Here is a 20,091-nt window from a genome sequence, read left to right as displayed (position 1 = left end):
GGACCTCATAAAATTGCCAAGCTTCTGTAAGGCAAGACACTGTAAATAAGACAAAAAGGTCACCAACAATTGGGAAAGGATCTTTACCAATCCTAAATCAGATAGGGGACTAATACCCAATATATACAAAGAACTCAAGAAGCTGGATTCCAGAAAATCAAATAGCCCCATTAAAAAATGGGGTACAGAGCTAAACAAAGAATTCTCAACTGAGGAATACTCAATGGCTGAGAAGCACCTGAAAAGAACATTCAACATCCTTAATTATCAGGGAAATGCAAATCAAAACAACCCTGAGATTCTACCACACAACAGTCAGAATGGCTAAGATCAAAAATTCAGGTGACAGCAGATGCTGGTGAGGATGAGGAAAAAGAGGAATAGTCCTCCATTGCTGGTGGGATTGCAAGCTGGTACAACCACTCTGGAAATCAGTCTGGCAGTTCCTCAGAAAATTTGACATAGTACTACAGGAAGATCCAGCAATACCTCTCCTGGGCATATACCCAGAAAATGTTCCAACTTGTAATAAGGACACATGCTCCACTATGTTTATAGCAGCCTTATTTATAACAGCCAGAAGCTGGAAAGATCCCAGATGTCCCTCAACAGAAGAATGGATACAGAAAATGTAGTACATTTACACAATGGAGTACTACTCAGCTATTAAAAACAATGAATTTATGAAATTCATAGGCAAATGGATTTATCTGGAAGATATCATCCTGAGTGAGGTAACCCAATTACAAAAGAACACACATGATATGCATTCACTGATAATTGGATATTAGCTCAGAAACTTAGAATGCCCACGATACAATTTGCAAAACACATGAAACTCAAAAAGGAAGACCAAAGTATGGATACTTCATTCCTTCTTAGAATGGGGATCAAAATACTCACGGGAGTTACAGAGACAAATTTCGGAGCTGACATGGAAGGAAGGAACATCCAGAGACTTCCCACCCAGGGATCCATCCCATAAACAACCACCAAACCCAGATACTATTGCATATGCCAGCAAGATTTTGCTGACAGGACCCTTATATAGCTTCTCATGTGAGGCTATGCCAGTGCCTGGCAAATACAGAAGTAGATGCTCACAGTCATCTATTGGGTGGAACACAGGGCCCCAAGGAAGGAGCTCGAGAAAGTACTCAAGGAGCTAAAGGGTGTCTACAACCCTATAGGAGGACCAACAATATGAACTAATCAGTTCCCCCCAGAGCTTGTGTCTCTAGTTGCATATGTAGCAGAGTTTGGACTAGTAGGCCATCAATTGGAGGAGAGGCCCTTGGATTATATGCCCTAGTACAGGGGAATGCCAGGGCCAGGAAGCGGGATTGGGTGGGTTGGGGAGCAGGGTGGCAGGAAGGTATAGGGGACTTTCAGGATAGAATTTGAAATGTAAATGAAGAAAATATCTAATAGAAAGAAAGAAAGAAATCCAAGGATGGCAGTCTGCATCTACCTCAGTTGACTCTTCCTCTGATCGTTTTATATGTTTTTGAGGCGCTGTGGGTTGAACCTAGGGTTTGGAGCATGCTAGTCTTGCCACTATCCTTTTGGACAGTGGGTGGGATAGTTGATGACTTATTTACTTGTTGTTGTATTTTGCATAACATATTGTTTCCATTTGGCTCAAGTTGTCCAACTTCCTTTGCATTTTGACCCTCTGGTTGTTTGAGAACGTTGTAGTAGTTGTTGTTGTTGAACTGTAGATTTAGAGCCTCATTCCAAAGCAGCAGGAATGATCATGCTTATGACTTTTTTCAATTCAGGGTCTCTCTATGCAGCCCAGGCTGGCCTGGAACTCCCTATGTAGAACAGGCTGGCCTTTAATTCAGAAATCTATCTTCCACTGTTTCTGCAACCATGGCATCACCAGATCCATAGCCACCACCACAGGAACTGCTAAGTGCCCTCCACTGACACTGATTCCCTCCGTGGCTCCCTAATTTGATTGATTTTTTTAAAAAAAGAATTATTTATTCATTTTATGTATTAGGTATGAGTACACTGTAGTTATCTTCAGACACACCAATAGAGGACATCAGATCCCATTACAGATGGTTGTGAGCCACCATGTGGTTGCTGCGAATTGAACTCAGGACCTCTGGAAGAGCAACCAGTGCTCTTAACCGCTGAGTCATCTCTCCAGCCTAAATTTGATTGTTCTTATCTACTGTGATTTTCAAAATCCCTATAGCCTACCCCACACAGATAACTTTGCCAATATCTCCTTTTCTATTTTTGCCAACATATCTTTTTATCTTTTTTTTTTTTTTTGTCTTTTTGAGACACAGTTTCTCCGTATAGCCCTGGCTGTCCTGGAACTCACTCTGTAGACCAGGCTGGCCTCGAACTCAGAAATCCACCTGCCTCTGCCTCCCAAGTGCTGGGATTGAAGGTGTGTGCCACCAACCCCAAGCTTGCCATCATATCTTATTCCACCAGCACTGCATACAGCACCTTGGTTTCTATATCCTGGTGTACCATCACCACAGCCCATCTACTGCCATAACCAGGAAATCACAACAGACTCATCTACTGATGTATGCAGGACACAACCACTTCCAAGTTCCCACAAACACTACAATCACTCATATAATGTCCAGACGTTCCTCCAGAGCTGTTCAGATGTCCAGATCTTCCTGTCTGACCTTTCTGTAATCCCACAGCATATGTCACTTATTTAGAAAGGGCCTGTTCACCCTACAGTTATGCCCATTGAGTCTGGTATTTCTCAACAATTTGACCAAATGTAGCACAACCATCACAAGTTACAACAACAAATACTCTTCTTTCCTGCTTGGTCTTCTACAATGTCTACTGTCTTGGTCTTGCCAAACTCTATTATCCTAGCATCTCCTATAACTCTATCCACAAACATTTTCTTAACTGTTAACGTTCACAGATTCCTGTGCAGGGGCAGCTGTCAATGGTTCTACTACATGTCCTTCATCCTTATATGGTCCCACACACATCCCAGCATTCATCTCAACACAACAGGAAGTGGATGCCTTGTTGGGAAGGCCTCCCATTACCAAAATGTCAGAAGCCATAATGGGACGAGCTAATTACTATCAGGTGATCATTCTGAAATGGCCTGCTTCAGATTATTATATAATCTTCGACAGGTGATCTCTTATTAAGCAAGGCTGTAAGGGATTCATTTTAGGAAAGATACCTGCTATTAATATAATAATTTTCCTGTTATTATTAAACATATATAATAATCACTAAGTAATAGCACACCCCTTTGGTGTGGATCTCTGTAGATCCATGAAGATGTACTGACTTATAGTGATGCTATATAGATAAATAGATGACTTAATGTCTTTATGATGATCCTATAAGAATTCCTAAAATTATATCAGTGATTATTAAGCTCATTTGTAGTGGGACTGCTATTAGGTCCTTTTCTGATAGTCAAAACTGCAAGAAGTCTGCCAGTCTCTCAAGTGTCACTAGTTAATTGATCTTAGATGGTAACCAGACTTTTTCCTACTCAGAGCACATTCCAAGAGGTTGTAAAACCATTAACCAATGGTCATAAAAAGGGAACTAGTGATTTATTACAGGTGCTAGGACAGAAGATAAAATACTGACTGGGTTTATCTATACAAAACTTCACTAATAAATTAGTTATGGTTTTAAATCTTCAGTTAACCTGTGGAGCTGAGATAGGTGATGGATGTTTACTTCTATTTCAATTTATGATTTGATTTTGTGTGTGAACTTGTGATGAACTTTTTACCATGTGATCGTGTATTCTGAGAGATGTTTAAGGGCTGAGGACAAAGAGAGGAGTCAGAACGGAGGGACTGAGGTGAGAGGAATGGAGCTGAGAAGAAGTGAGCTTGAGAGGGAACTGAGCTGAGGAGAAGTTTGTAGACAGAGCAATTTCTAGACAGAACTGAACTCAAGAAGAACTTAGAAGTATAGGCAGAGCTTTCAGAGAAAAGACATTGAGAGTAATCAATTGTGACATCAGACCAGGAGGAGAGAACAAGATTAGAAGGAGAATGCAGAATTGAATAACTTAGAAATTATAGGGAACATAAAATACTAAGAGAGCAATGTGCAGAACCCAGAGGGAAAGAAGAAATAAGAAGACACTGCAGAAAGCAGAAGGAGCAGGCAGGCTTCTCCTTACCATGGACAGAACAGATCTAATGGTAAAGACAAGATAGGCTTAGTCTTATTAAAAGGAACACAGTTTTTTTTTTCTTACAAACATGGGTTTAATTCGTTTAGCATTAAAAAGGTAGAAGCATTTTCTTTCTCTATGTAATAAAGATTGGAGTGTATTTTTCATCCAGAATGAGTAAACTCTTTCTGTACCAGTGTTGGTCATTTACTCCATATGCATATGTAAGTATGGATGTCTGTGTGTGTAGGTATAGAATTGTGAGAATTTATGCATATGTGTGTGTGTAAGTATTGTGAGAGTGCATTGTAAGAGTGCATGCAAGTTGGGTGCACCTGGTTTGAACGGGATATGTATAAATGGGCATTATGAATCTGTAAATGAACTTATGTGAGATTATGCATATTTATTTATGTAAAAGCTTTTCCCTCTGTGAGTGTTATTCTTTTCTCCTGGTTCAATAGAAATGTATTACTTCAAACTTCCCCCTAGCCTGACAAGCAAGAGGCATCTGGACAATAGGGAAAAGACTCTAGCAATTAATCCTTTACTTAATCTCCTGCTGTTTTAGGACGAAACTGCAGTTTCTGGCCTCAGAGGATCACAGAAGGCAGGTCAGCTACAATAGCATAGTGACTTTGACTTAGATAAATAAACCTTTTATTACACAGCAACCCTAAATATCTTGTACAGTCTTACACCCGGAATCTCGTAAAACAAAGTCTAACCCATGAATCTCGTAAGACAAAGTCTTACCCTCCACTGACACTCTTCCCCCTCCACTGCCTCAAGAAGAATCAACAAGAAAGAAGACACACACACACACACACACACACACACACACACCCATTGGGGCTGCCCCTCCCCCTGGCATGGAACAATGTCTCAAAATATTCTCTTCAACTAAGATGAGGTGCTTTAAAGCTCAAAAACAAAAACAATGCAGAGCTGCCTCAACTGTTGAGCATGGTTGGGATTATGGCTCTCCATTCATAGAGTGACGCTTGTCTTTTCCTGGTCAGTCTCAGTCTGGGACCTGATGTTCCAATGCTGTACTTTCCATGCCTTTTCTTTTACTTCTTGTAATTTTTTCTCATTGTTTAGCATGGAGGTTAAGTCAAAATATTTACAATTCCTGCGTTTTGTTACCTATCAAATGTGCTTCTCACGTATTGATTCTATGGTTTGTGGTTTCATAGGTACCAGCCCATGGGAATGGACCACAGACCCACTGTGGCCTCACACCATGAGGGGTACAGTAACCAATCAGAGAAGAAAGGATCACCAACCCTAGACAACCTCTGCCATCCTTTGCCCAAACTAAGCTTTCCTAAGGCTGCCCTCAAAAGTCACAATCATCCCAGTGAGCCACATCCCACTTTCCAGGATGCTTAGGGATAGACGGAAGACCTAGTGGTGGCTTTGAGATTCACTACTGGTCTTCATTTTAACAAAATGAGGCAAATCAAAGGCAGTAAAGAGGATAAACAATGCACAGGACAGAGTCCAGGAGAAATCTGCCCAGGTTGGATCTGACCTTTTCCAGTGAAGTCCAAAGGACAGCAATCAAGTATCTGTTGATATGTGTGCAGAAAATTGCAAACCTGGGAGCACTGCTGTCTTGGTGCAGCAATACTTGATGGCCAGGGATTCAGTCCCTGCTTCCCGTTGTGGACAATGCACACCTATGCTGCTGAGATGAATATGCAGACTCCAGCCCACCTAAAGTCACATGATCCTGACAGATAAAAGTTGGTCACATGGCTGAGAGGACATGGACTGAGGATGAAGGGAAGAAGATAGTAGCAGCAGGCAGAGGGTTAGCAGAACATCCAAGCCTCTCTTAAGAGCTAGATATAGAGAGGAAACCCATTACAGCACAGTGTGTTACATCCCTCACCTTTCTGTGCACTTACCTCACAAGGGCTCACTTACCTGATGTAGGAAAATCCAGCCTGAGTCAGCCCATCCCCCACTGGGGCCAGCACCCTGTAAGCACCACTGCTTCTCTTAGATAATGGCATGTATGACACAGACAGGTAGAGGTGAGAGGCCAAATGTGTTGTCCGAGCACTGACACGCAGGTTAAATCATAAGGCACCAAAAGTTACCCTTGAAGGGCCTGGAGCAAACCATGAGGAACCCAGCAGCCTGATTCTGTCAGTGACCTGAGCAAGCTGTCTCCCTAATCCCCTTTCTAATCATGATCCATGCTGGTGTCCTACCTCCCATACAGGTGTCCTTTCAGACCAAATTGGGGCTCATGAAAGACCCTTGTCTCTGCCCCAACCTATGGTGCCATTCTATAGAACTCTGTTGGGCAGGGCTATGAATCATGGACAGGAAGAGGAAACAGGCTTAGAGGCATCAGGCCAGCAATCTGCATAGAGTCCCACACAGGCTCCCGTGACACACAGGTGGTCAGTACAGGGGTGGCATCTACCTCAGAGAGGAGGAGACCCATGTGTAGTCATTACTGTGGGGCTGCAGGGTATGGTCTCAGCCATGCTCCTGCCTCCCTTCTGCCACACTAAAGGTACAATAGAGAGAGTCTGAACTTTGATCTTTAGAGGTCTAGATCCCCAACAAGAACTGGGACTGAGCCTCTGCTGACCCTAGTGAAGGTGAGCTGCTATGTGCTGAGTGCCCTGCAGTGCCCAGCACACAGGTGCCATTGTTTGAAGGCTCAGAAGTCATCTTTCTTTTTTCCTCATGGCTGTTCACCCTGACCACAGGCCTCTGGCATGAGGAAGAAAACTTCTATTTATCTCCAGGTAGAAGACTGTTCCCAGGTGAGATTTACCCCCCCCCCCAAGAAACAAGGGGTGAATAAGAAACAGAGGCCAGCATGTGACATGTCCCTGTACCAAATTAGTGGCATGCAAGATTCTCAGATCACTTCTCAGCTTCCTCAGACTGGGTCTGAGAAATTCTGTGTTCTATGTTGTGGTGTCTTATCAACTGGATGACCACAGACCTGCACTGAAGATGGCAATGCTTCAGCTGCCTTCCCCAACTGGTCCTCACTTAACAAGGACTCTAGCTGCCTTCCCACCACAACCTCTCCCTTTCCCATAGGGCCTCTACCTGCCTTTCCTCACTGATCTTCACTTGCCCACAGGGATTTCAGCTTCCTTCCACCACTGCCCTAGTTTTGCTCATAAAAGCTCCAGACTCTTCCCTTCAACTTCAGGAGACAGCTTTGCACTGCTCAGAAACCCACAGAAACCATTGACTGGATGCCAATCAACCCTCATGCCCCCCAACAAAGTGCTCCATGAAGGTCTAGGAGGTCTCATTCCTCTCTGAGGCAATGTCCTCAAGCCCTCAAAGATTTGCATGGGTAGCATACCAGATGAATTTACTGCACACAACGATCAGATCATCCATCTTGAAGCAGGAGTCCACTAGACAGCTGCCTACCATGTTCAGCCCAGCAGAATCAACATGCTCAGCTCCTGGAAGGGACTGAACAACAGCGGCCCCTCCCTACACTTGGCCAAGCAAAACAAAGGAATGAGGTTGGTGGTAGTAGAGGACAAAGGGCAACCCTGGCACTCCTTTATAAGGTGGCAGGATCCTATCCTTATAAAGGAAGCTTGGTGCTTCCTGATCCTAGGTGTTGTATTGAGTGTTGGTCATTGGCCTCTGGGAAGCCTGGGCAGCAGTGGGGCAACCATGGAGTTGCTGACTGGAACTGGTTTGTGGTCTGTGGCCATATTCACGGTCATCTTCCTGATTCTGGTGGACCTGATGCACCGGCGCCAGCACTGGACTTCTCGCTACCCACCAGGCCCTGTGCCATGGCCTGTGCTGGGTAACCTGCTGCAGGTGGACCTGGATAACATTCCATACAGCTTGTACAAGGTGAGTGACTTAGTGGTGGGTGGTATATGAAGTTATGTTGTTTGTATCAGCACATAGTAGGGGTCGAGCAACTGGTCAGACAGGGAACTGGGCCCCCAATTTTTTGGTGGCATCCACTGGGACTTTCTAGGGCAATAGTTTTGGGGGATAAATTCCAGGTGGTGAAGCAGGATGTGATGGCAACGTTCAGTCTGGTTGGACGAGCAGTAGCCATAGAGGTCCCAAGGCCCTTATGGTCCGTACAAAGATGAGGTCTTGGGCTGCTTTGGGGTCTACTGCCCATCTCAGTTAGGACACCGAGTACAGAGAGGGTTTGTGGTTGCCTGAATATCTTGCTGCTGTGCTATCTGGCCTATCAAAGAACCAGAATTTCTTCATGCATATTGACATGCCAAGGGATCCCAAGACAGTTTTCTGGCTCTGGCAAGATCACCACTAGGGTGTCACATTAATATAATTCCTTTGCTGAACTTAAAAGATAAGACACCACAGTGGTAAGGATCTTCAGATTGGGGATAGGGCTCAGTGAGGAGCAGTTTCCCAGGATATTTGAGGAGCAAGGTTCAATAACAAGCAACACACACACACAAATACACATGTACACACACACAGAGACACACATGGAAACCCATACACATATGAATACATACTCACATTCAAATATACAAACATGCATGGGTAAACATACACAAATATGCACATACAGACTCAGAAACTGCCTGTGCATGCTCACATTTTGACAATTGTACTGGCTGTTTTTACGTGTCAACTTGACACAAGCTGGAGTTATCATAGAGAAAGGAGCCTTGAGGAAATGCCTCCATGAGATCCAGCTGTAAGGCATTTTTCTCAGTTAATGATCAAGGGTGGGAGGGCCCATTGTGGGTGGTGACATTCCTGGGATGGTAATCTTGGGTTCTTTAAGAAAGCAAGCTGAACCGGGCATGGTGGTGCACGCCATTAATCCTAGCACTCAGGAGGCAGAGGCAAGCAGATTTCTGAGTTTGAGGCCAGCCTGATCTACAAACAAAATGAGTTCCAGGACAGCCGGGGCTATACAGAGAAACCCTGTCTCGAAAAAGAAAACAAACAGAAAGAAAGAAAGAAAGAAAGAAAGAAAGAAAGAAAGAAAGAAAGAAAGAAAGAAAGAGAAAGAAAGAAAGAAAGAGAAAAGAAAAAGAAGAAAGAAGGAAAGGAAGGAAGGAAGGAAGGAAGGAAGGAAGGAAGGAAGGAAGGAAGGAAAGAAGGAAGGAAGGAAGGAAGGAAGGAAGGAAGGAAGGAAGCTGAGCAAGCCAGGGGAAGCAAGCCAGTAAGTAGCATCCCTCCATGGCCTCTGCATCAATTCCTGCTTCCTGACCTACTTGAGATCCAGTTCTGACTTCCTTTGGTAATGAACAGCAATGAGGAAGAGTAAGATGAATAAACCCTTTCCTCCCCAGCTTGGTTCTTGGTCATGAAGTTTTGTGCAGGAACAGAAACCCTAAGACAACAATGGTTGTGCAGTGAGCTTAGTTCTATGGTCTGTGGGGACCTCCACTTCCTATGTTTTCTGTCCCTCTTCTTCAGCTTCAAAACCGCTATGGTGATGTGTTCAGTCTGCAGATGGCCTGGAAGCCCGTGGTTGTGATCAATGGACTAAAGGCGATGCAGGAAGTGCTGTTGACCTGTGGCAAGGACACTGCTGACCACCCTCCAGTGCCCATATTTGAGTACCTAGGTTTTAAGAGCAAATCCCAAGGTAAAGAGCTGTGTGGAGGGTGAGAGCTTTGGAGATATGGCAATGAGCCAAGGAAGCATGGGGCATAAATGTGGGTGGGAATGTGGTCAAGCAATTCACAGATAAGTCACTGAAATCCAGGATGACTACCCAGAAGGCATGCGCTGGATTGTGGTGACAAGGATTTGAGAGGCTCATGGCTAGAACAGAACCCAGAGGGGAAGAGAATTGATGAGAGCAGGAGACAGCAGATTTGGGTATTCTTGGTTACACACAGATGTGTCTGCAGGTGTGGTCCTTGCATCTTACGGGCCCGAGTGGCGAGAGCAGAGGCAATTCTCTGTATCCACCCTGCGAAACTTCGGCCTGGGCAAGAAATCTCTGGAGGAGTGGGTAACCAAGGAGGCCAAACACCTCTGTGATGCCTTCACCGCCCGGGCTGGTGGGTGATGGGTGAGGGATGTAGTTGGGCACAGGGAGACATGGACAGTCCATTGACTTGCTTGCATCTCCACTCCATCTCCACTCCCAGGGCAGTCCATCAATCCCAACACCATGCTGAACAACGCTGTGTGCAATGTGATTGCATCTCTCATTTTTGCCCGTCGCTTTGAATATGAAGACCCTTTCCTCATCAGGATGCTAAAAATGCGGGAAGAAAGTTTGAAAGAAGTCACTGGCTTCATTCCTGGGGTAGGGGGTTCAGGGCAACCTATAGGGCCAGTGCTGTGTGATCCATCTTCCCTGGAGGACGATGTATGCTAAGGCTGTGGGAGAGGCCTTCTGGAGATCAACTGCAGAGGCTATGCCTGTTGAAAACTGTTCCATGAAAGGAGGGGAGAAGTGGACCAAGATCAGGATTTTCAGAAAGGGAGAGAACCTGGGCCTTTTGTTTGCATGGAACAGTCTGTGATTATCGCTGGGGAAGAATATCCCTATGTTCATCTGGGGCTGAGAGAGCCTTTAGGTGGCTATTGGAAATTTAATAATTGAGGAGGAGGCAGGTGACTGGTGGGGACAGACAGGCTCTGGGTCCTTTGTGAAGGAGGCTTGCAACTGAGTCTGGTCCAGGTGGATACCGAGCATCACTAGCACTGAGGGGCCGGCCAAATTAAATGGTGCGTGGATAAGGAGTTTGCCAAGCAAGCCTGCCTACCCAAGTTCGAAGCCTGGGACCCATTTAGGATAGAAACCATTGATTCTACACATTTTCCTATCACTTACTTCCACACATGGTGGCATATGAGTACCATTCATGATCATAATTCAGTAATAATGTTATGAAGAGGAACCTCTGAAACTTCCTGTGTCTCTCACAGGTTCTTAACACGTTCCCAATACTCCTGCGAATCCCAGGGCTGGCTGACATGGTCTTCCAAAGTCAGAAGACCTTCATGGCCATACTGGATAACCTAGTTACTGAGAATAGGACCACCTGGGACCCTGACCAGCCACCCCGAAATTTGGCCGATGCCTTCCTAGCAGAGATACAGAAGGTGATTGATAGCTCCAAGAGATATAACCAGGGGCTGTTGCCTAAGGTCCTGTGAACTGTGGCCTGTAAGGATTGGGTCCTATGAATCATCAAGGAACTCAAGACCTGGGCTGCCCAGGGGACAATGGGACACCATGTGGGACTCCCTCTCCCTACTGAGCCCATCCTTTCTGCCTGGCCCAGGCCAAGGGGAATCCTGAGAGCAGCTTCAATGATGAGAACCTGTGCATGGTGGTGAGTGATCTCTTCACTGCAGGGATGGTGACCACCTCAACCACACTGTCCTGTGCCCTGCTGCTCATGATCCTGCATCCGGATGTGCAGCGTGAGCCTGGCTGGGGCTGGGAGGGAGGTAGAGGCACAATCCCCAGTGAATTGAGATGCTTGTGGCTCCCAGTGCTAACTCAACCCAGACTCCAGTGCGGCTCACTGGTGTTTCTCACATCACCTCAGCCCTTACCATGGTTGTAAGACAGGGAAGTCCCTATGACTGTTTCACTAAAGGGATGCTGTCACGCTAGGTAGAGTTCAACAGGAAATCGATGCAGTCATAGGGCAGGTGCGGTGTCCAGAGATGGCAGACCAGGCCCGCATGCCCTACACCAATGCTGTCATTCATGAGGTGCAACGCTTTGGGGACATTATTCCATTGAATATACCACGCATCACAAGTCGTGACATTGAAGTCCAGGATTTTCTGATCCCCAAGGTAGGCTGGAACCTGTTACTATTTCATCATGATGACTATCAAACAAGGGCAGGAGGGGCAAAGATCACTAAATCATCTTCCTAACTTGTTCACAAGAACCAGAGTGTACACAGGCTGCAGCCTTCGAGAGTCCTCACGGAAGAAAAATATCAAATGAAAATGGCCAAAGGACACTTTATGGAGCATTGAACACAGGGATGGTTGCTGGATGGGAAGATAGGCATGTGATCCTGGTGACCAGGATCTTGGTAGCCCCACCCCAGGCATTGTTCAAATTATGTGCCTCCTAATAGGGCACGATCCTCATCCCCAACATGTCGTCCATGCTGAAGGATGAGACTGTCTGGGAAAAGCCCCTCCGCTTCTATCCTGAACACTTCCTGGATGCCCAGGGCCACTTTGTGAAGCCTGAGGCCTTCATGCCATTCTCAGCAGGTGACTGCAGTCTAATTGGCTGCCTGTCTGTTCCCAGGGTGACTTGGAGGGTGGAGCACCAATCAGGTCCCAGACTAACTGAGCCCTCTTCCACACACAGGCCGCAGATCATGCCTGGGTGAGCCCCTGGCCCGAATGGAGCTCTTCCTCTTCTTCACCTGCCTCCTGCAGCGCTTTAGCTTCTCAGTGCCAGCTGGACAGCCCCAGCCCAGTGACCATAGAATCTTTGCTATTCCAGTTGCCCCCTACCCCTACCAGGTCTGTGCTATAATGCGTGAGCAAGGACACTAATTCCAAACATGCTCTGCAAGTTAGGCTGAGTGATGTAAAATAAACTAGTCTTGTGGCTACTGTTGTTTTCTGCTTCAACGCCAGCCCTCTCTTGCTGAGTCCTCAGACAATAGTCTCCAACCAACCTTCCCACCTGCCTCATCCCTCTCCAAGAGACAGCATAATTGTTGTAATGGAAGGAAGTGCTGAGCTTGAACCATTGAACTACAGGGCTGCAGTTTCAACACTTGGAGCCCAAATCAGGAGGATCATGTGTGTGGTGCTATCCTGGGATATACAGCAAGGCCTAGGTCAGCCTGGGCTATACACCCAGGAGATTCTGCCTGGTAAAACTAAAGCAGAGCTACGAAGAGGTTGCACAAAGACAGGAAGGAGGAAGGGAGAACGGGAGGCTGACAGTAGAGAACAGAAATGAAGGCTATGTTCAGGAGTGACAGCTGGCACTGTGTCACACACACAGACCCAGTGTGGTGACCAGGTTGGTGACAAACTGCACGCAGATGTAAGTTCTCCATGGGTCTCTGGTACAGGTGTAGCAGGCTTCCACTAAGAGTCAGCAGTGATCCTGTTTGAAGACATGACATGGTGGTTCCCAACACCCTGTGGTGCCATGATTGACTGGAAAGACTCCCAGGGACAGGAAGGCTGCTGTCCTCAAGTGGTGACCAAAGATGAATGATAGAGACAAAAAGGAGCAGCAGGAAAAGTGACAACAGAGCTCAGGGAGACTGGCACACTCCCAGCTGTCTGTCAGATGTGTGAGAGGATGGGATTCCCAGTCACCAGTGTGACTCTGGCTGAGGACATTGCTCACAGGGAGCCTCAGGGAGCCTCACTGTCCAGGGGCTTAGTGGGCGCCAGTGAGATGGAGCATCCACACGGCTGACCCATCTCCACATACTCCAAGTCACACTCAGGTAACCAGGGACCACTTGCCTAAATCCCTGTTGCTGGTATAAATGGTGCCAGGAGAAACTTGCACAAGTTCCATCTGTCCTCTACCAGTGGAGTCCAAAGGACAGCAATAAAGTACCTGTTGGTATGTGTGTATAGAATTGCAAACCTGGGAGCATTGCTGCCACAGTGCAGCAATGCTTGATGGCCAGGGACTCAGTCCCAGCATCCTGTGTGGACATGGCACACCTGTGCTGCTGACATGAATATGCAGACCCAGGTCTGCCCTGAAGTCACATGATTCTGACAGACCAGGGTTGTTCACATGGCTGAGAGGACATGGACTGAGGATGAAGGGAAGAAGACAGTGGCAGCAGGCACATGGTTAGCAGAGCATCCATGCCTCTCCCAAGAGCTGGAGCCAAAGAAGAAACCCATTACAGCACAGTGTGGGACATCCCTCACTTGTCTGGGCACTTATCTCACCAGGGCTCACTTACCTGATGCAAGAAAACCCATCCTGACTCAGCCCATTCCCCTCTGGGGCTGGCCCCAAGTCAACACCACTGCTTCTCTTTGATAATGTCATGTATGAAACAGACAGGTAGAGATGAGAGGCCAAATGAATTGTCCCAGCACTGACATGCAGGGTTAATGATCTAGTACCAGAAGTTCTTCTGGAAGGGCCTGGAGCAAACCATGAGGAAACTAACAGCCTGGATCCATCAGTGACCTGAGCAAGTTGTCTCCCTAATCCCCTTTCTGACCATGATCCATGCTGGTGTCCTAACTCCCATGCAGGTCTCCTTTCAGGCCAACTTGAGGCTTGAGAAAGTCTCCTGTCTTTGCCCCAACCTATGATGCTCTTATATGGAACTGGGTTGGGCGGGGTCAAGAATCTTAGGCAGGAAGAGGGGGCAGGCTTAGAGGCTTCAGTCCAGCAAGAAGCACGGACTTACCCACAGGCTCCAGTGACACAGAGCTGGTCAGTGCAGGGGTAGCCTGGTCAGCAGACAGGAGGTGACCCGTGTCTAGTCCTTGATGTGGGGCAGCATTGGTGTGGTCTCAGCTCGGCTCCTGCCTCTCCTTCTACACTGAAGGTGCAGCAGAGAGAGTGCCTGCCTGGATTCCACTGGGAGTTTTGAGCCTTTGATATTTAGAGGTCTAGATGCCCAGCAAGGACAGCGACTGATCCTCTGCTGAGCCTAGTGAATGATGAGCTGGCATGTGTGGTGTGCCCAGCAGTGCCCAGCACACAAGGGCCATTTGTTTGAAAGCTCAGGAGTCATTTTTCTGTTTTCTTCATGGCTGCTTACCCTGGCCACATGCCTTTAGCATGAGGAAGAAAATTGCCTTACCTATCTCCAGGTGGAAGACTGTTCCCAGGTGAGATTGACCCCCAAGAAACAAAGGGTGAATAAGGGAGAGGGGCCTGAATGTGACATGTCCCTGGACAAACTTAGTGGCCCCACAGGATTTTTAGATCATTTGTCAGCTTCCTCAGACTGGGTCTGAGAAATGCCCTGTTGTATGTCTGTTGCCTGATCACTGGCTGACTACAGACCTGCACCGAAGATGGCAGTGCTCCAGCTGCACCTCCCCACTCACTCATCAAGGGCACTCTAGGTACTTTCCTAACCCAGGCCCTCACTCATCCACAGGAATCCCAGCTGCCCTCTCTCAATGCCCTTCCGATGCCTAGACGGGCTGCAGCCTCTGTCCCTCAACTGCAGAAGACAGCCTCCCACTGCTCACACACCCACAGAAGCCATTGGCTGGATGCCAGTCAACCCTCATATCCTGCCCCCCCTCCCCCCAAAAGTGTTCCTTGACATTCTCGGTGGTCTCCTTCCTCTGTGAGGCAATGTTGTCAAGCCCTCAAAGATTTGAACATGTACCTTATCAGATGATTTTTCCGTATGCAATGATCAGATCATCCATCTTGAAGCAGGAGTCCACTAGACAGCTGCCTACCATGTTCAGCCCAGCAGAATCAGCATGCTCTGCTCCTGGAAGAGGCTGAACATCACTGGCCCCTCCCTACACCAGGCCAAACAAAACATGGGGTTGGGGCTGCACACAGAGGACAAAGGGCAACCCTGGCACACCTTTATAACATGGCAGAATCCAAGATTGGGGCTTCCTGGTCCTAGGTGTTGTATTGAGTGTTGTTCATTGGTCTCTGGGAAGCCTGGGCAGCAGTGGGGCAGCCATGGAGCTGCTGACTGGGACTGGCCTGTGGCCATATTCACAGTCATCTTCATATTACTGGTGGACCTGATGCACCGGCACCAGCACTGGACTTCTCGATGCCCACCGGGCCCTGTGCCATGGCCTGTCCTGGGTGACTTGCTGCAGGTGAACGTATATAACATTCCATACAGCTTGTACAAGGTCAGTGACTTAGTGGTGGATGGTAACCAAGGTTATGATGTCTGAATCAGCCCATAGTGGGGGTCGAGCCACAAGTTAGACAGGGATCTGGCCACCAAAGTTGGACTGGCTCAGCAATTTTTGGTAGTAGCCATTGGGAATTTCTAGGAAAAAAGTTTTGAGGGTCAAAGTTTAGGAACTGAAGCAGGATGTGACTGCCGGGTTCACTCTAGTAGGAAAGGGCAGCAGCCATAGAGGTTCTAGATCTCTTATGTTCCAAGATAGTTTTCTGGCTCTGACAAGGTCACCACTAGGGAGTCACATCTACTGTGATTCCTTTGCTGAACTTAAATATAAGACACTGCAGTGGTAGGCAGTCTCAGGCTGGGGATGGAGCTCAGTGAGGAGCAGTTCCCCAGGATACATGAGGACCAGGGTTCACTAACAAGCAACACACCCAGACACACTGCCACACACACATGCAACACACCTTCACAAACATGCATGGAGATGTGCACCAACATGTCCACACACACACACACACACACACACACACACACTGGAAATCACATGTGCGTACTCAACACCTTGCTCATGTTTGCTCAGTGAGCCTGGTTGCATGCTCTTTGAGGACCTCAACTTCCTATGTTCTCTGTCCCTCTACTTCAGCTTAAAAAGAGCTGTGGTGACATGTTCAGCCTGCACATGGGCTGGAAGCCCATGGTCATGATCAAGGGACTGAAGTCAGTGCAGGATGTGCTGGTGACCTGTGGAGAGGACACCGCTGACTGCCCTAAAATACCTGTCTTTCATTACATAGGCTGTGGGCCCAAAGCTAAAGGCAAAATGCAGTGTGGGAACAGACATGGCATCAGAGTCACACATAGGGGACAGTGAGCAGAGGACGATCAGGGCTCAATGCAGGTGGTAATGGAGATAAGAAATTTAAAAAATAAAGTGCCTGAAATCCATTGTGGAGCCTCCTTAGCATGGAGGCTGGTAGAGATGTGTTTGGGGGGAAGGGTGAGGTTATGGGAAACACTGATCCCAGAGGAGAAGAGAAATGAGCTGGGGAGAGGACAGTGGTTACCCACAGATGGACCTGCACGTGTAATCCTTGTCCCTGACCAGCCTGAGTGGCAAGAGCAGAGACAATTCTCTGTATCCACCTTGTGCAACTTCAGTGTGGGCAAGAAATTGCTGAAGCAGTGGGTGATAGTTGAGGCTAGCCACTTGTGTGGTGCCTTCACCGCCCAGGCTGGGGGGTGATGGGTGTGGACTGCAAGTGGGGACAAAGACATAGCAACAATATCCTGAATTTAACTTGCATCTCCAATCCCAGGGAGTCCACAATCCTTACCACCTCCTAAACAAAGCCATATGCAATGGGATTGCCTCTTTCATTTATGCCTGACGCTTCAATTATGGAGACCCTGATATAGTCAAGATGCTAATAGTATTGAAAGAAATCATTAAAAAGAAAATTGGCTTCATCCCTGAGGTAAAAGGATCAAGGGTAGTCTACAGAGTGAATTCTGTGCTGTCCATCTTCCAGGAGGAGGCTGTGGACAGGGGATTTGGAAAGGAGACCTCTAGAAGTGTCAACTACAGGAACAGGAGTAAGAAGCTTGACAAGCCTGCAGCAATGGGAGAGGAGAAGTGTACGAAGGTTAGGCCCCCTAGAAGGGGGAAAACCTGGACCTCTGCTCACAGGGAAGCAATCAACATTTACGAGATTCCCACTACAGGGCTACTAGAGGATGAAGGTTAGAACTAAGATAAATCAGGGATGAGTGGGAACAAATAGGGCCTGTGTCCGTCATGGAAGACGCTGTAAAGTAAGACTGGCTGAGATCAACACTAAGCCTATGTACCCAGGATCCAGAGAGATGTCCATTGTGTAAGGAGCTTGCCAGGCAAGCAGGACTCTTGACTTTCATTTCTCATCCCATGTAGTGAGGTGAGAACTGACTCTGTATGTTTATCCCAGACCACAACATCTTTGTTTCCTCACATCATGTATACAGGAACACACATTGGAATAATGATGAATATTATTACTAGAATACTTATTTACCCAACTTGTTAAATTGAAGGAAGCAGGAAGGCCTAGCACATCCTATGGCTGTAACAGGTTCTCAACACATTCCCAACTTGCCTGTGCAACCCAGGTTGTCTGACAGTCTTCCCTGGGCAAAAGATATTTCTCATCATAGTGGACAAGATGTTGACTGAGCTCAAGAGGACCTGGGACCCTGACCAACCACCTCAAGACCTGACTGATGCCTTTCTGACTAAGATGGAGGAGATGAGACTATGCGATCTAGTGTCCATTTTGCTGTGACTAACCCAGTGACACCAAAGTGTAATCACCTGAGTCATCGGAAGGGTGTTATGGGGCACTCCAGTCTCTACACGGAATCTGCTGTCCTCCTATGTCCTAGGCAAAGGGGAATTCTGAGAGTAGCTTCAGTGAACCATTCTACATCTGGTTATCCTTCACCTGTTGGATGCAGGGGTTGTGATGAGTTCAGTCACTCTGACCTGAACCCTGCTTCTCATGATCCAGTGACCTGATGTTCAGTGTGAGCCTCTCTGGGGCTGGGAAAGAGAGGAAGAGGATGGTAAAGGCACAGTCCTTAAGCTTACTTGGGACACTTGTGGTTTCCAGTGATGTTTATCCCACACTCCAGTAAGAAAGATGACCATATTTCTCCCATGGACCCAGCTTGTAACAGAGCAGTAGTAGAGGGACAAGGGGCACCATACTGGGTCTCATTAACTTAGGGGTTGCTCTCTTTCCAGGCCAAGTACAAAAGGAAATTGATAAGGTCATAGGGCAGGTATGGCATCCAGAGATGGCAGACCTGGGCCTCATGCCCTTCAAAAAATCTGTCATTCATGAGGTGCACCACTTTGCAGACATCACTGCAATACCTGCCACACAGGACTTCCCCTGACATCAAAGTGCAGGGCTTCCTTATTCCTAAGGCATGCCTGGGTCCCTCCAATGTCTAGTCAGTGTTGCCAGCTAGCAGCTGGCTTGATCTGACCAATTATGCAGAATTGGAGTTTAGGCAACACAATTCTCAACTCAACAGAACCAACTTCTCCTGGGTTAATGTGAGAAACAAGAGCAGGAACTGTACTTTAGAATCCCCAGCTAGAAATGCAAGCAAGGTAAAATAGGGAAGAAGTGGTTGTAATATTTACTACCTACAAATACAGGTGACAGTGTGGACATCTGTCACTTGTCACATATCCATGTCATAGTATTAAGGAAAGGTGAGAAGCTTCTGTGGTGAGTTTATATGACAGCATCCACTGTGTGTGGTAGAGGCTGTGCCGGTGAATGTGATGACTAGGGTCTAGTAAGCCATACCAAGCCTATATTCACGCCATGTGCCTCCTGACAGGGGAAGTCCTTCATCCCCAACCTGTGCTCCATGCTGAAGGATGAGACTGTCTGGGAGAAGCCCCTCCACTTTCATCCTAAACACTTTCTCGATGCTCAGGGCCACTTTGTGAAGCATGAGGTCTTCATGCCATTCTCAGCAGGTGACTGCAGTCTACTTGGCTGCCTGCCTTTTCTCAGGGTGCCTTGGAGGATAGAGCACCAATCAGGTCCCAGACTAACTGAGCCCTCTTCTACACACAGGCCGCAGAGCATGCCTGGGGGAGCCCCTGGCCCGTATGGAGCTCTTCCTCTTCTTCACCTGCCTCCTGCAGTGCTTTAGCTTCTCAGTGCCCGCTGGACAACCCAGGTCCAGTGACTAAGTGTGGGAAGCCGCCCCCACATTCGCCGTTACAAGATGGCGCTGACAGCTGTGTTCTAAGTGGTAAACAAATAATCTGCGCATGTGCCAAGGGTAGTTCTCCACCCCATGTGCTCTGCCTTCCCCGTGACGACAACTCGGCCATGGGCTGCAGCCAATCAGGGAGTGATACGTCCTAGGCGAAGGATAACTCTCCTTAATAGGGACGGGGTTTCGCTTTTGCTTTGGGGGGCTTGCTCTCTTGCTCCTAAAGATGTAAACAATAGAGCTCTTGCTCTGCGCTCTGGCGCTCTGGCGCTCTGGCTCCTAAAGATGTAAGCAATGGGGGGTTTACACTCTTGCTCCTGAAGATGTAAGCAATAAAGTTTTGCCGCAGAAGAT

General features: G+C 47.4%; 1 protein-coding gene and 1 pseudogene across 5 annotated transcripts; both read left to right on the top strand.

Annotated features, from left to right (window-relative positions):
- The first annotated feature begins 7,732 nt into the window (after positions 1-7,732).
- Positions 7,733-12,726, top strand: Cyp2d34 (cytochrome P450, family 2, subfamily d, polypeptide 34). Of its 5 annotated transcripts, none has more exons than XM_017316570.1 (9): positions 7,734-8,020; positions 9,616-9,758; positions 10,027-10,179; positions 10,270-10,430; positions 11,057-11,233; positions 11,416-11,557; positions 11,754-11,941; positions 12,235-12,376; positions 12,477-12,726. In XM_017316570.1, exons 2-9 carry the CDS (start codon positions 9,623-9,625, stop codon positions 12,665-12,667), a joined length of 1,290 nt encoding a protein of 429 aa, XP_017172059.1. In that variant the 5' UTR covers positions 7,734-8,020; positions 9,616-9,622; the 3' UTR covers positions 12,668-12,726. The 5 variants fall into 5 exon arrangements, with proteins under 5 accessions (XP_030104364.1, XP_017172060.1, XP_017172059.1 ...); XM_030248505.1 differs by having other exon boundaries at positions 9,587-9,758; positions 11,416-11,602; NM_145474.2 differs by having other exon boundaries at positions 7,782-8,020; positions 9,587-9,758; positions 12,477-12,724.
- Positions 15,794-19,768, top strand: Cyp2d34-ps (cytochrome P450, family 2, subfamily d, polypeptide 34, pseudogene; annotated as a pseudogene).

This window comes from Mus musculus, chromosome 15, assembly GCF_000001635.26.
Source record: "Mus musculus strain C57BL/6J chromosome 15, GRCm38.p6 C57BL/6J".
Classification (NCBI taxonomy): Eukaryota; Metazoa; Chordata; class Mammalia; order Rodentia; family Muridae; genus Mus; species Mus musculus.
Note: the sequence above shows the minus strand (reverse complement) of the source record. Positions and strands in the feature narration are given on the sequence as shown.

Excerpts from the sequence above, each read along its gene's own strand:
- Cyp2d34 (XM_030248505.1), top strand. The coding sequence starts at position 7,832 with ATGGAGTTGCTGACTGGAACTGGTTTGTGGTCTGTGGCCATATTCACG. Across the intron at positions 11,603-11,753 it reads AGGTAGAGGCACAATCCCCA|GTAGAGTTCAACAGGAAATC; the intron begins GTGAATTGAGAT and ends CTGTCACGCTAG. Across the intron at positions 11,942-12,234 it reads AGGATTTTCTGATCCCCAAG|GGCACGATCCTCATCCCCAA; the intron begins GTAGGCTGGAAC and ends GCCTCCTAATAG.